This window comes from Panulirus ornatus, chromosome 25 (genome assembly GCF_036320965.1).
Source record: "Panulirus ornatus isolate Po-2019 chromosome 25, ASM3632096v1, whole genome shotgun sequence".
Lineage (NCBI taxonomy): Eukaryota > Metazoa > Arthropoda > Malacostraca > Decapoda > Palinuridae > Panulirus > Panulirus ornatus.
In genome coordinates this window covers 7,537,636-7,551,296 of record NC_092248.1, presented here as the reverse complement: position 1 = coordinate 7,551,296, position 13,661 = coordinate 7,537,636, and the positions used below count along the sequence as shown (strand labels likewise).

At 40.0% G+C, this 13,661-nt stretch overlaps 1 protein-coding gene across 1 annotated transcript in view; it reads right to left on the bottom strand.

Annotated features, from left to right (window-relative positions):
• LOC139757221 (monocarboxylate transporter 13-like) overlaps positions 1 to 9,350 on the bottom strand; it is a 56,874-nt gene extending 47,524 nt beyond the window's left edge. The window contains exons 1-2 of the mRNA XM_071677393.1: positions 9,277 to 9,350; positions 4,005 to 4,178 (exon numbers count right to left, since the gene is read on the bottom strand). Of these exons, the coding sequence (XP_071533494.1) occupies positions 4,005 to 4,178; positions 9,277 to 9,319 (217 nt within the window). The 5' untranslated portion in view covers positions 9,320 to 9,350. The remainder of the gene's footprint in view (positions 1 to 4,004; positions 4,179 to 9,276) is intronic.
• Positions 9,351 to 13,661: the final 4,311 nt, after the last annotated feature.

The following is a 13,661-nucleotide window of genomic DNA, read 5'->3' as shown; positions in this document are numbered from 1 at the left end:
TGGACGGATGGCCACAACTACAGGCAACGGGACACGACGGATCCTGAAAAGATCCCTTCTCCGTCAGGTTGCGTAGTCAAACAATGCCTTCCCCTCCACATGTCTTTGTTAAGAGCTAACAATACGGCGCCTCAATAACCTCGCCGCCAGCTCCTCCTCCTCCTCCCTACGTAACATCACTAGATCAATATCTAAGCTTCATTTAATACGACATATGTAACTTCCCAACTCCTCCCGCCCATCTCCTTAGCTTCCCGTTGCATAGTACGAGAGGCAACGCGGGAAAAGTAGCAGCAGTCCGGAACTTTCAAGTTTGCGGGGGGGTGGGTGGATCAAGACTGTTAGCTTCCCGATGTGGCTGATCTTTTACATTGACTCAGCGTTCGGTAACAAGCAAGCTGTCTTCTGAGAATTTACCATATTCTTTGATACACTACTATATATATATATATATATATATATATATATATATATATATATATATATATATATATATATATATATATTGTATCCTTTAGCTTCATCGTATTTGAAAGAGGATATATATATATATATATATATATATATATATATATATATATATATATATATATATATATATATATATATATATCCTCTTTCAAATACGATAAAGCTAAAGGATACAATATGGCTCATGACTTCCCTCTCTCTCGCTCTCTGCTCCATTTCTTGGTACAATATAATCCATCTTCTGGTTCGCATCTTCGTCTTTTCTTAAAAAAAAGAAAAAAGAAGAAAAACTTGAATGTTTCTCGCACGGGAGCAACTTTCACGAATCTTCTTGCGAAAGTTGGCTCACGCGGTGTCTTCCGCCATTTCAACTTCATTACACACATTAAATATGAGCGTGACAGGGTAATTCTCTCTGAAAGAGCGGCCACAATAGCATTATTCCCTGGGCTGTGACAACCACCAGCACAATAAACGTCAAAACACGTGCAGCACATTTAACATGTGACAAGTTTTTTTTGAGGGGGTGTCTATCAGTGAAGGGCGATGCAAGACACAGGCCACAAGAGACCTTTCACAAACACATGGTCTGCATAAACCAAAAGAGATGCATGTTTTTACCTAGGTGTAATAAAGAGATAATGGACATGTGTGTACAGTATGAAGGCATTAGGGTTTACAAATGACAGGGGGGGGGGTGTAGCTGATCGATGAGTGGGGACGGAACAAAGGGATTTGTGAACTGTAAACGCGGAGCGAGGATTGCAAATAAGGTGTTTGGTGTTGTGTGTAAATGTTAAAGACTTGTGGACGGTAGGGGAGGTTTTTGGATGGTGGTTATGTCAGGAGAGAGAGGGAGGGAGGCTGTGTAGTTAGGAGACGAGGTTTATGAATGATAAATGTCTGTAAATGTCCGAAGACTGGTTAAGTGGATAACAGTACAACATTTTCGTACGTAAATAATCTAACGATATGAATGTCTAATTTGGAATTTTTCAGGATACGTATTTTTGCGCAGAGAGTTTTCAGACGTGTCTACTAAAATCAAATACTGAATTGAATAAAGTGCTTTATAGACTACTAATGGTACTAGACAATCAACTGTCTTATCACTAGACTACACAATAAAAAAAAAGAAAAAAATACATCATATCACGAAGACCACCAACATTATTTTTCCAAGCAGCGTTTCAGAATGGTCAAGCAAATAAGATTATTAACTCAAAAGACTTTTTGATCAACTTCACCCGGAATGCAAAGAATATTAATTCGGGCATTTCATTATCTCTCCCTAGAGAGAGAGAGAGAGAGAGAGAGAGAGAGAGAGAGAGAGAGAGAGAGAGAGAGAAGGGGAAGTAAGAACAGCAGTGTCTTCATCCACGTACCTACCATACGTGCACGCTGATGGCGACAAAGAAAAGACGGGTGAGCGGGGTGTTCGAAACTCCTCCCCCTCCTGTATTATCATGTATGAATAAGAACAAAAGGAATCGCGCAAGGATTATTTTCTCCTGAAAAGCTCAGTCATCTGTTCCTGACGTGATCTCATTATGGCGAGAAAGACGAACTGATACAAAGATAAAAAAGAAAAATCGTAAAAAAAATGCCATTGTGTAACAGCTTTTAATTTCTCACGTAATTTTTTTCTGGCATTAATATCTTTTTAAAATTTCATCTTTAAAATACAAAATACTTGAACGCTTTCATTAGACACTGAAGATATCTAAGGTGTTCATTATTCTACAAAAGCTGTTTTTTAAAACTCGCCCCGTCGTTTTTTAACGTTGTATCTCTGATTACAGTTGACTGAGAGGAAGTTAAGTGTCTGCTGTGCTGGAGATGGCAACAGAGAACCAAGCGAGTAATTTTGCTTTTGCTGAGGATGGGTCACCAATTCCAATAATGACAATAAAGACCGAGAGAGAGAGAGAGAGAGAGAGAGAGAGAGAGAGAGAGAGAGAGAGAGAGAGAGAGAGAGAGAGAGAGAGAGAGAGAGAGACTTAAAAAAGCCAAGCCTCGGGTTTTATCACCGAGTAAACCATTTTGAAAGTCTTGTTTTACTTTGGTGATCTCTTAAAACGCTTTATATAAAATTTCCAATGCAAACATCAATATCAAAGTTAATATATATATATATATATTGGAGCATGAAATATCAAATAAACACCGTATCCATCCATGATGATCATCATAATGTATGTGAATGTTTTGTTAAAAACTTTTACGTACACTCTCCACACAATCTCATCACACTGATGAAATAACTAATACTGAAATTAATCAAAATCTCTCGCTTGACAGTGATTCACAGCCTGCAAGTATATTCTATCAAAGTGAAATAAAAGAAACATAATCTAAAAAGGCTTGTGTGTAAGTAATGTAATCAGAAATCATCATTTTCCATGCCTTAGTTAACGAAATAAAACCACAGACTCTGTCTGGTCAATTTGCCACTGCATCTCATGAGAGACTGATCACCCTCACCGTCCACCAACTCACCGGAAACTTTAAAGCTATGATCAAGTCACCCCTACCTCTCCTCTCTTCCATGGTCAAACGAACTTGTGGCTCTCTTCTCGACCTCTCAATGCACAGCTCAGCTCTTTTAATTAACGTTCAACCCTATCTGTCCTTCTCTTAAGACTCTCGATCGATCAAATCCAATATGACTTTTAAAAGTAAGATGACCAGAGACGGGAGGCACATAACCCAGTCTTGGACTCTGTAAATTAATCAACACTTCCCCCAAATACACTTCCCTGTCCGTATATTCCAATCAAGAGTCTAATACGCCAGCAAGCAATATGCACTTCTTAGCATGAACAATGAGCTCTGATGATGACGGGTTAGGGTGGCTTCCGCGCTGTGTGTCATCCGCTCGGCAATCATCGCAACCAGGCATCCATCCTTTCCTTGTGTCCCCCAACCTCATCATTCTTGCACTTACTGGAATTAGATCTCATCCCTGTAATTAACACCCGTGACGGCTATTTGTGTGTGTTACAGGGCGAGTTTTACGCTCGCGTTGCCCCGTCTCGACTTTGTATACGTGTGACATATCTTTCCTCATATATATATATATATATATATATATATATATATATATATATATATATATATATATATATACGCCAGCCTATCAGCTAATCATTTATCGACCTGCCACAAGGATAGAGAGTTTTACACTTCACCTTGCATACTCATACATGTCCCATGTCTTCACTCCTATGGACGCATGCACACATACACACACACGACCCATCATCCTATGTGCGTTACAGGGATGAGACATCCATGAAAGCACTACGATTAGGAACTTGAGACACACTCATGCATTAATGCAGTACCCGTCACCACACCCCAGAAGGCCACTTGGGGAAGAACCAATAGCACGAACTAACCAACTAACTCACTAACCACCTAACTAACTAACCAGCTAACTAACCAGCTAACTAACTAACCAACTAACTAACTAACCAACTAACTAACTAACCAGCTAACTAACTAACCAACTAACCATCTAACGAACTAACCTTCGGGATAGTAGTGCTGGCGGATTGTGGAGGTCTTCGCGTCGTGGCGCTTCAGACCAGGGATGTGCTTCTGGAAGGAGTTCATCTCCCTCTCGGCGATGACCTGCAGGCCGTCGATCACATTGTCGTCTCCCAGGTCCTCGTACTTCGAGTACTTCTCGTGCTCGCGGCCATCTGGGAGAGAGGAGAAAAGAAAAGAGGAAAAATTACACGAGATGAAGTTTAATCACAGCTGAGGGAAGGTTTATTCTGCCTGCGCTGAGACACTTATATACACACAAGGGAGATTTATTCTGGCTGCCTCGAGGCAGTTAAACACATGACAAGGGTGGTTTATTCTAGCAGCGTTGAGGTGGCTAAATACATCACAAGGGGAAGAAGTTTACTCTGGCTGTGCCCAGACAATTAAACACACCACAAAAAGAGGTTCATTCCGGCGGCATGAAGACGGTTAAAACTGGATAAACATGATATTCCCAGGCAATATAAATCGTAAAACAAAACAAGACAAAAAAAATTTGCTAGGCCAAAAAATGGCGAGGCATACTTGTGTGGGTTAAATATGATGATTATATACAGCAAGAGAAACAGGGGGGGGTAATACTGTATCGTCTTACCGAGGGAGTTTCATTTACATATGTTTTCTCATCTTATAGAAGGAAGATTAAAAATTCTGAAAACATTCACTGGTATTCTCACTGTTTCCCATTTTTCCGAAACTCCCGTAACTTAGAAGAGGATGTTAGAACCAGGCGAAGTTAATTGAAAATAGTGCCACTCTGCCTGTTTTGAAGATTATTACGAACTGCCAAGAAAAAGCGGAACGTTGCAATAGAAAAGAATACTGAATTAATGACAACAATAAAATTAATGATAAAATAAAAATTCCAGGGGACAGAACGAGTTTAATTAAGTTATACTTGTTGTGTGGCAACCACACATGGCCCTCAAGTTAGCTTCTGGTCCACATTTAACGGGTCTGGGAAGACACCAAATTACGTATCTAAGTCGACTTAATCTGGCTAAAAATGATATTGCATTTCACCTTCCAAAGCAGACTTTCGCTGCTGTGATATATATTTACTTTACCTTTTATAACTGCCTGCATCTTGGAACATGACAATTCTGTTAAGCACAGTAAACTACACATATGTAAAACTTTTTTCCTTCAACCTCGATCATCGCTGGAAATGTCAAGTCTCGACACTTGTCGTGCCTGAACCCAACGACGGATCAGAGACCTACAAATCACTGTCGCGGGTGTGAATAGAGGCATTCACTCAACCACGGAACTAATCACCACCAACACGCCAAGTGGTGTAAACTCAGCATCCACTTGACTGTTTGGAGATGTCGGTCAACCTACTACGTTCATACCATTTCCAAAAATCGTCATTCAACATAAGGACGGATTAATCTGCTTGTTTTCCTCGATGGCTAAAGGAGATCTAATGCCACCAGGTGTGTACTTAAGAGTGTTAAAAAAAGTTAAGGAAAAGTTAAGAGAAATCAAAGGGTTTAAAAGCAATGACACTCCGGGCCAAGCGTCGAGAAAAATCGAACGCATTCAGACCGTCATGAAAATGAAATGTTTCTTGAAAGCGTTTACTGAGCAAATGTTCACCATGTTTTAATGCAGGAGGTAAACAAGTCCCCCAAAAATACTTCCACGCTGAGCAAATACATTTTCAATTTGGTGGCGCTCTGTGCCATCCACCGCCGACTCTTGATTCCCAGCTCAAACAAAATCAACAAACACATTTACTTGCAATTTACCTCGCGTTTCGACTTCCAGTATGCTATCAACTTGTTGCAAGTCTCCCCCGCTATGTCTGGGAATTGCTATCCCAGAGAGCTTGTACGAAAGGTAGCGACTACCACATATATATATATATATATATATATATATATATATATATATATATATATATATATATATACACACACACACGAGTTCTTACGTAAAGCTGTGATAACCTGCGCGTCGGAGTTTGTACCAAAATTGGGCTACTCCCACGAGACTGCTTATGTAATGGCTGAACCGGACGTGAAGAATTTCTATGTACCACAACGGGCCACATGCATGCAATATTTCTCAGGGAAATTATTCATCTCTCGTGAATTTGCTACGCCTGACGTAGAAACATCCTTAGTCAAATTTATTACCGCTCTTACATTAGGCTGGTTCTCGTGCCATTGAAAATATGGTTTTTCATTCTATATATGAACGAGCAACCTTTTCCTTATATTTTTCATTGTTCAGCATATATGATTTAGAGTTCAAAATGAATAGGACTCTCGTGCAGGCATGATGGTTTTATGCAAGCAAACAAATGATTCTCAAAGAACACTTCTGACACTGAAAATGCGTTCTGCCTGTTTTACAGATATGTTTACAACAAGCTTTAACACCTTCGTAAATTCATTCGTGTACACAGTAGTTTAGGGATGTGCCTGAATAACACAAAACTCTACGAGCCAAGACTGAAGAAGGTGGTGGTCTAACAACACACGAACATAATTAGAAGTGTAAAATTCTTCAGCCTGGCAATTGCCTAAACAGAAATTCAACTCGCATTCTTCAAGAGACAAAGATCCCTTCTAAACTATCGATCCATTAGCGTAACACAAGAAACTTTATCTATCAACATCATCTTTCGACATACTCTCACGTCTCATTTCCAGAGATAAAGAGTGAGTCTGGAGCTCATTTTGCTATCACCAATATACTGTGAAGTATGCGAATACTCGGCGCTAATTTCAGTGATATTCTCTTATCATTTCGAACACGCACGTTATGCAATATTACACTTAACTGCCATTTGTACACAATTCTGCTAACTGTCTAAAATGCAGTTAATCAATCATACCTTATCTCCACCAATGCAGGCCCTACCGCCATCTACGCTGAATGTTTAGGATATAATTCTCAACGAATAACAAATGATTTTTTTTTCTTTTCAGTATTAGGTATGACACTATTGTATCAGCAAATAAGCTACGAAAACTGTAGCTTTGCACAATAACATAACTAATTGTGACTATAACACGATGAATAACTTGTATGCACCATCATACAGGTTTCTCTGTCACAAGTTAATGAGTGTGTGTATCTCAAGAAATCTACAGGAAATAAACGATATATTTCTCAACTGGTTTTTATGAAAGTGTTTCACAAACGTTTACGTCAATCCATAAATAGTGGGTTATCCATAACCCCTCACGACTACAACAGTCTTATGAATAAACCATAATGCTCCAATTCACGCTCAGCAACTTCGATTCTATTCTCTAAATCACTACACCGCCGCTGCAATGGCGAGTTATTCAATATTCAGAGCTAGTATCAGTGCCGTAGCTCACTGGTAAATTACCTTTATTTCCACTGGCAATCTGCCGAGGGCAGACAACGGTAAAAATTCGTTACGTTGGCTTGTTTCGCCCGCCCGACCCACTATGTCTCCCTCCTCTCGCTGTGGGTTTTTTTTTTTTTTTTTTTTTTTTACCAGGGCAGAAATGTGCCTCGCTGACCCAAGTCTGGATTTGTCCAGCTGGTATGGTGAACCTGACCACTGACCCGTGTGTGCTTAAAACCCACCAGGTCGAACAATGTTGGACGTACCTAACTCTAAAACCTTTTACTCCCTAACTCTAAAACCTTTTACTCCCTAACTCTAAAACCTTTACTCCCTAACTCTAAAACCTTTTACTCCCTAACTCTAAAACCTTTTACTCCCTAACTCTAAAACCTTTTACTCCCTAACTCTAAAACCTTTACTCCTTAACTCTAAAATCTTTGACTCCCTAACTCTAAAAACTTTACTCCCTAACTCTAAAACCTTTTACTCCCTCACTCTAAAACCTTTTACTCCCTAACTCTAAAACCTTTACTCCCTCACTCTAAAACCTTTTACTCCCTAACTCTAAAACCTTTTACTCCCTCACTCTAAAACCTTTTACTCCCTAACTCTAAAACCTTTACTCCCTAACTCTAAAACCTTTACTCCTTAACTCTAAAATCTTTGACTCCCTAACTCTAAAAACTTTACTCTCTAACTCTAAAACCTTTACTCCCTAACTCTAAAACCTTTTACTCCCTAACTCTAAAAACCTTTACTCCCTAAAACCATAGCGTGAATACAATGTGCTTCGCTTCTTTTGTGCCTCTCATGTGAAGTAAAAGGGTGGTTTGAACATATTCTAAAGAGCGTGGATGAACTTATTCCAATTAATGCTAAGTTGATTCAGTCAAAAGCCTTTGTGCATCTGGATAAAAACCTTTGTTGTTCGCTGAGTTGCTTACTTGTTATGAATAATCAGATAAATTATTACCCTTATGAACTAAATCCTAATAATGTAATCTTTCACAAAACTATAAATCACACAAGGCTATATACTTTTTTGTTGTTCAGGCAAATCACATCCCAACTGACATAGAGTTTATCGGAGATGAGAGATGAGCACTTTTTCTCTCCAGGAAAACAGGGAAAGTAAAGCTAAATTAATATATCCGACTTTTCTATGTCACAAAAAAAAGAAATAAACAACGTCTTTGTCAGTCCAAACCTTGAAAATCATAAGAAAAATAAGCGCTGGCTGGCTGGGTGAGAGTGTGTTAACAGTAGAGGCGAAGTGGGATGGTTTTTCCCCTACAATGTAATACATATTCCACTTTCTCCTACTATTAAATATTCCACTTATTCCAACTATGTCATCTTGTCTAACATTACAAAATCCCGAGGTGTATGGTTGGTTCCTAGACCACTAGGACTCAACCATCACCCATGGTCAACCATCTACGTCAACCCACCTCCCTCTCCCACCTCTCCATCATTAAAAAAAAAGTGTCTAATCTTGCTTTCAAACTACTACATTACTCCCAAGAACCTTAACAAGGACATAATTACGGCCTGGCTAATGTTCCACGCCGCGATCCGGCCATTATCATACATATAAATTGCAGAATTATGCTAAGTACATTTGATAGGAGGGTTACCGTTCGCAAGGAAATACATGGGCTTACATTAGGCTTGATATTCCTCTAACCACAGAGGGAAGCAGCTGTACGCAGTTAAGGTCCTGTCGGTAAAGTATGGTCAAAATAATAGCTTAAATGAAGAGCTGTCTTTTGTTTTTTATTTAAATCTGAACGAAGCTATGGCGTCGAACTCAAGTTGGTGTTACTGGATATTCACACCATTTAGGATTCCCATGATGGAATTATTATGTTACTCTCATTTAATGTCAGTACTAATAAACTGGAGCATGTTACCTTCTGCCCGCAAGCCATTATCGCTAGCCAAACGGCCGAGCATGAGGAGCTAAGAACACGTCCTCACACCTCCCAGCCTAACGGCCAACTGGCAACACCAGCAGGCAAAACTTTGAACACACGGGGCATTCGACACACACACACACAGACGCTCACAATTACAATCATTCCGGATAAAATATCACACATTAATGATGTTTAATTCATCATGAAACTGATTACATTATTACTGGAAACCATTCATTATCATTAAAAGTTACTACACGTTAGTAGGATTATTCTAATTTCAAAATAAACATACACACGTCGAATGCGCTTAATCTTTGTTGTTTTTTTACCCAATTAAAAAAACCGGGTGTATTTTTACTATATACTTATAGCCCTACAACAAGATACGTGTCTCGCAATACTAAAAGTCTTTGATAATTCTGTTAAGTAGATCAAAAGTGATGTATAGACAGATATGTTTTCTTTTAAAGGGCAAATTTGATTAATAGTTGGAAACTACAATATGCCAAAACTTACGCTTACACACACACACACACATTATATATATATATATATATATATATATATATATATATATATATATATATATATATATATATATATATATATATATCATGGACAAGGGAGCAAAGAAGTTTGAATATGTGGGCCGGACCTTAGGCCTCCCTCAGCCAATCACGTCAAGATGAGGGCGTGACAATCAGTCTTTTGACCTATCAAGGGCAATTACGTCATCCTGGCCTATCGTAGCCATAGGTGGCTAGGTCGAGGCCTGGGTAGCTGTCCCTGCCTTGCTGGTCCCTCAGATAAACGGCTCAAGACGATCGTCTGGGAGTCGATTCCTTCAGCAGTCCCGAGCCCAGCAAGGTAATGGAGGCTTTCCCTGTCTCGAACCCCGTAGCCACCGCTGCCCTCGATCGTAAGATGTTACTGTGTCACGTCAGGTTTAGCTAAGTGTAACGATGAGGTTTACTGTGTCACGTCAGGTTTAGCTAAGTGTAACGATGAGGTTTACTGTGTCACGTCAGGTTTAGCTAAGTGTAACGATGAGGTTTACTGTGTCACGTCAGGTTTAGCTACGTGTAACGATGATGTTTACTGTGTCACGTCAGGTTTAGCTACGTGTAACGATGAGGTTTACTGTGTCACGTCAGGTTTAGCTAAGTGTAACGATGAGGTTTACTGTGTCACGTCAGGTTTAGCTAAGTGTGACGATGATGTTTACTGTGTCACGTCAGGTTTAGCTAAGTGTAACGATGAGGTTTACTGTGTCACGTCAGGTTTAGCTAAAAGTAACGATGAGGTTTACTGTGTCACGTCAGGTTTAGCTAAGTGTAACGATGAGGTTTACTGTGTCACGTCAGGTTTAACCAAGTGTAACGATGATGTTTACTGTGTCACGTCAGGTTTAGATAAGTGTAACGATGATGTTTACTGTGTCACGTTAGGTTTAGCTAAGTGTAACGATGATGTTTACTGTGTCACGTCAGGTTTAGCTAAGTGTAACGATGAGGTTTACTGTGTCACGTCAGGTTTAACCAAGTGTAACGATGATGTTTACTGTGTCACGTCAGGTTTAGATAAGTGTAACGATGATGTTTACTGTGTCACGTCAGGTTTAGCTACGTGTAACGATGAGGTTTACTGTGTCACGTCAGGTTTAGCTAAGTGTAACGATGAGGTTTACTGTGTCACGTCAGTTTTAGCTAAGTGTGACGATGATGTTTACTGTGTCACGTCAGGTTTAGCTAAGTGTAACGATGAGGTTTACTGTGTCACGTCAGGTTTAGCTAAGTGTAACGATGAGGTTTACTGTGTCACGTCAGGTTTAGCTAAGTGTAACGATGAGGTTTACTGTGTCACGTCAGGTTTAACCAAGTGTAACGATGATGTTTACTGTGTCACGTCAGGTTTAGATAAGTGTAACGATGATGTTTACTGTGTCACGTTAGGTTTAGCTAAGTGTAACGATGATGTTTACTGTGTCACGTCAGGTTTAGCTAAGTGTAACGATGATATTTACTGTGTCACGTCAGGTTTAGCTAAGTGTAACGATGAGGTTTACTGTGTAACGTCAGGTTTAGCTAAGTGTAACGATGATGTTTACTGTGTCACGTCAGGTCTAACTAAGTGTAATGTTATTGAACAAAGTGTCATAAAGGAAAGAGATCTTCTGGTTTGAAATCTTATCTGGAATGTTAACTCATGTTCAATGTTAACTCATGTTCAATGTTAAACTCATGTTCATTGTTAACGTAAATGATTCGTGCCTGATTTATGTGTTCACCTTGTACATTTGAATTCTTTCAATATAAGTAATTCTAACCTTGGTGTTTTAATCCCATAACGTTAAAATAGAGTTATCCTGAGTTGTGCAATATCACAAATCTAACGTCCTTGCAAAGACAAGGATCAATATAGTATTTGTAACATATATATTTGTTACTGGCGACCTTGTTCGAATAAGCAATTGAGTTCGTAACAATATATATATATATATAAATATATATATATATATATATATATATATATATATATATATATATATATATATATATATATATATTAATTTTCGTACACTGTTTTCTGACGAAATTGATTGTCAAACATCGATAAACAAACATTTAGCTTTACCCCCACCAGCTGGGTCTGAGACTTTCCCTTTCCTTACGATGGTTTAGGAGGTCTTCTACCCCCCACCAGCTGGCTGGGTCTGCACGTCCTTTACGTACACCTTCTCCCTTCATCGACTCCTTCTCCCGTTTCTTTACATTACGACTTCATCTCTTCCATCTTACTCAACCCCTCCCTAGTCTCATCCTTCCCACTTCAGTCACCCATCCACTCCACTCCACCACAGCTCCCACTCCAGTATTCCTCCATCTCTCCATCCATCACGGCCCACCGATCTCTCCCCTTTCTTTCCAAGACCGGTTGACACAGCTGGATAAAAAAAAGGGAAGATAGAAAAAAAAATATATGCGATACTGTACAGTTCCAGGATGTGGGGAGGGGGGGTTGGGACGACCGACCCCCCACCACCAGACACACGAGTGTGTGGGGGGAACACAATGGCGAAGATGTAGAAAATGAGACTAGAAATATATATTTTTTTTTTTTCAAACTATTCGCCATTTCCCGCATTAGCGAGGTAGCGTTAAGAACAGAGGACTAGGCCATTGAGGGAATATCCTCACCTGGCCCCCTTCTCTGTTCCTTCTTTTGGAAAATTAAAAAAAATTGAGAGGGGAGGGTTTCCAGCCCCCCGCTCCCTCCCCTTTTAGTCGCCTTCTACGACACGCAGGGAATACGTGGGAAGTATTCTTACTCCCCTATCCCCAGGGAAAATATATATATATATATATATATATATATATATATATATATATATATATACACTACTGCCCCCCCCCCCTCAATCGACCCCCTCGTCAATGCATTACTCCCCCACCCATAAAACCCACCCCCACACTACACTCCCCACTCGACGAACTCTGAGAAATCTCTCTCTCCCAACCTTCCCGGATGGAACGGACAGAAGACAGGCGTCCCCCAGCGCGGACGGTGAGCGCCACGGGACGGGCTGGTGTGGACGGGAGGGACGGACGGGAAAGGCTCGCGAAACAGTGTGGCGGGGAAATGAACCCTTCTGGAACCTACGGAGTTTGATGACGTGTGTGTGTGTGTGTGCGTGCGTGCGTGTGTGTGTGTGTGTGTGTGTGTGTGTGTGTGTGTGTGTGACCGTGTGTGTGTGTGTGTGTGTGTGTGTGCAAAAGTGACTGGAGTGGAGTTGCCTCAACCAGTCCTGCAATTCTACAACCGGGGCAAGCGTGTTGCATGTCAACACAGCAGACGAACGATGGGGAAAAAAAGAAAGAAAAAAACAAAGCAAAAAAATTAAAAAAAACCCACAATGATTGTGTCTGATGGAACCTCTCGTCCGTGGAGAGAGAGAGAGAGAGAGAGAGAGAGAGAGAGTCTGTGTCGAAATGAAATTCACTCCTCGCGCCTGCTCCTCGATCCCTATAATGGAAGTAAACGTCTTACGCAGTGTCCATTAGTCTACATTTACGCACGACGCGGCGTGTGTGTGTATATATATATATATATATATATATATATATATATATATATATATATATATATATATATATCAACGCCTGTGGGAGGCTTTTGCTCTCTGATGCATAATGAAAAAAAAAAGATGAATAACTTATTGCAAACTTCAAAAACAAAAAAATGTTCACAATCATGTAATTTAAAAAAACTTCTTTTTCTCGAAGCGTTTTTGAGTTTGGCCCCTGGAGTGTACATGGGACAAATATTAGCGGGTGTGTGTGGTAATATCCTGGTGTGTGTGTGTGTGTGTGTGTGTG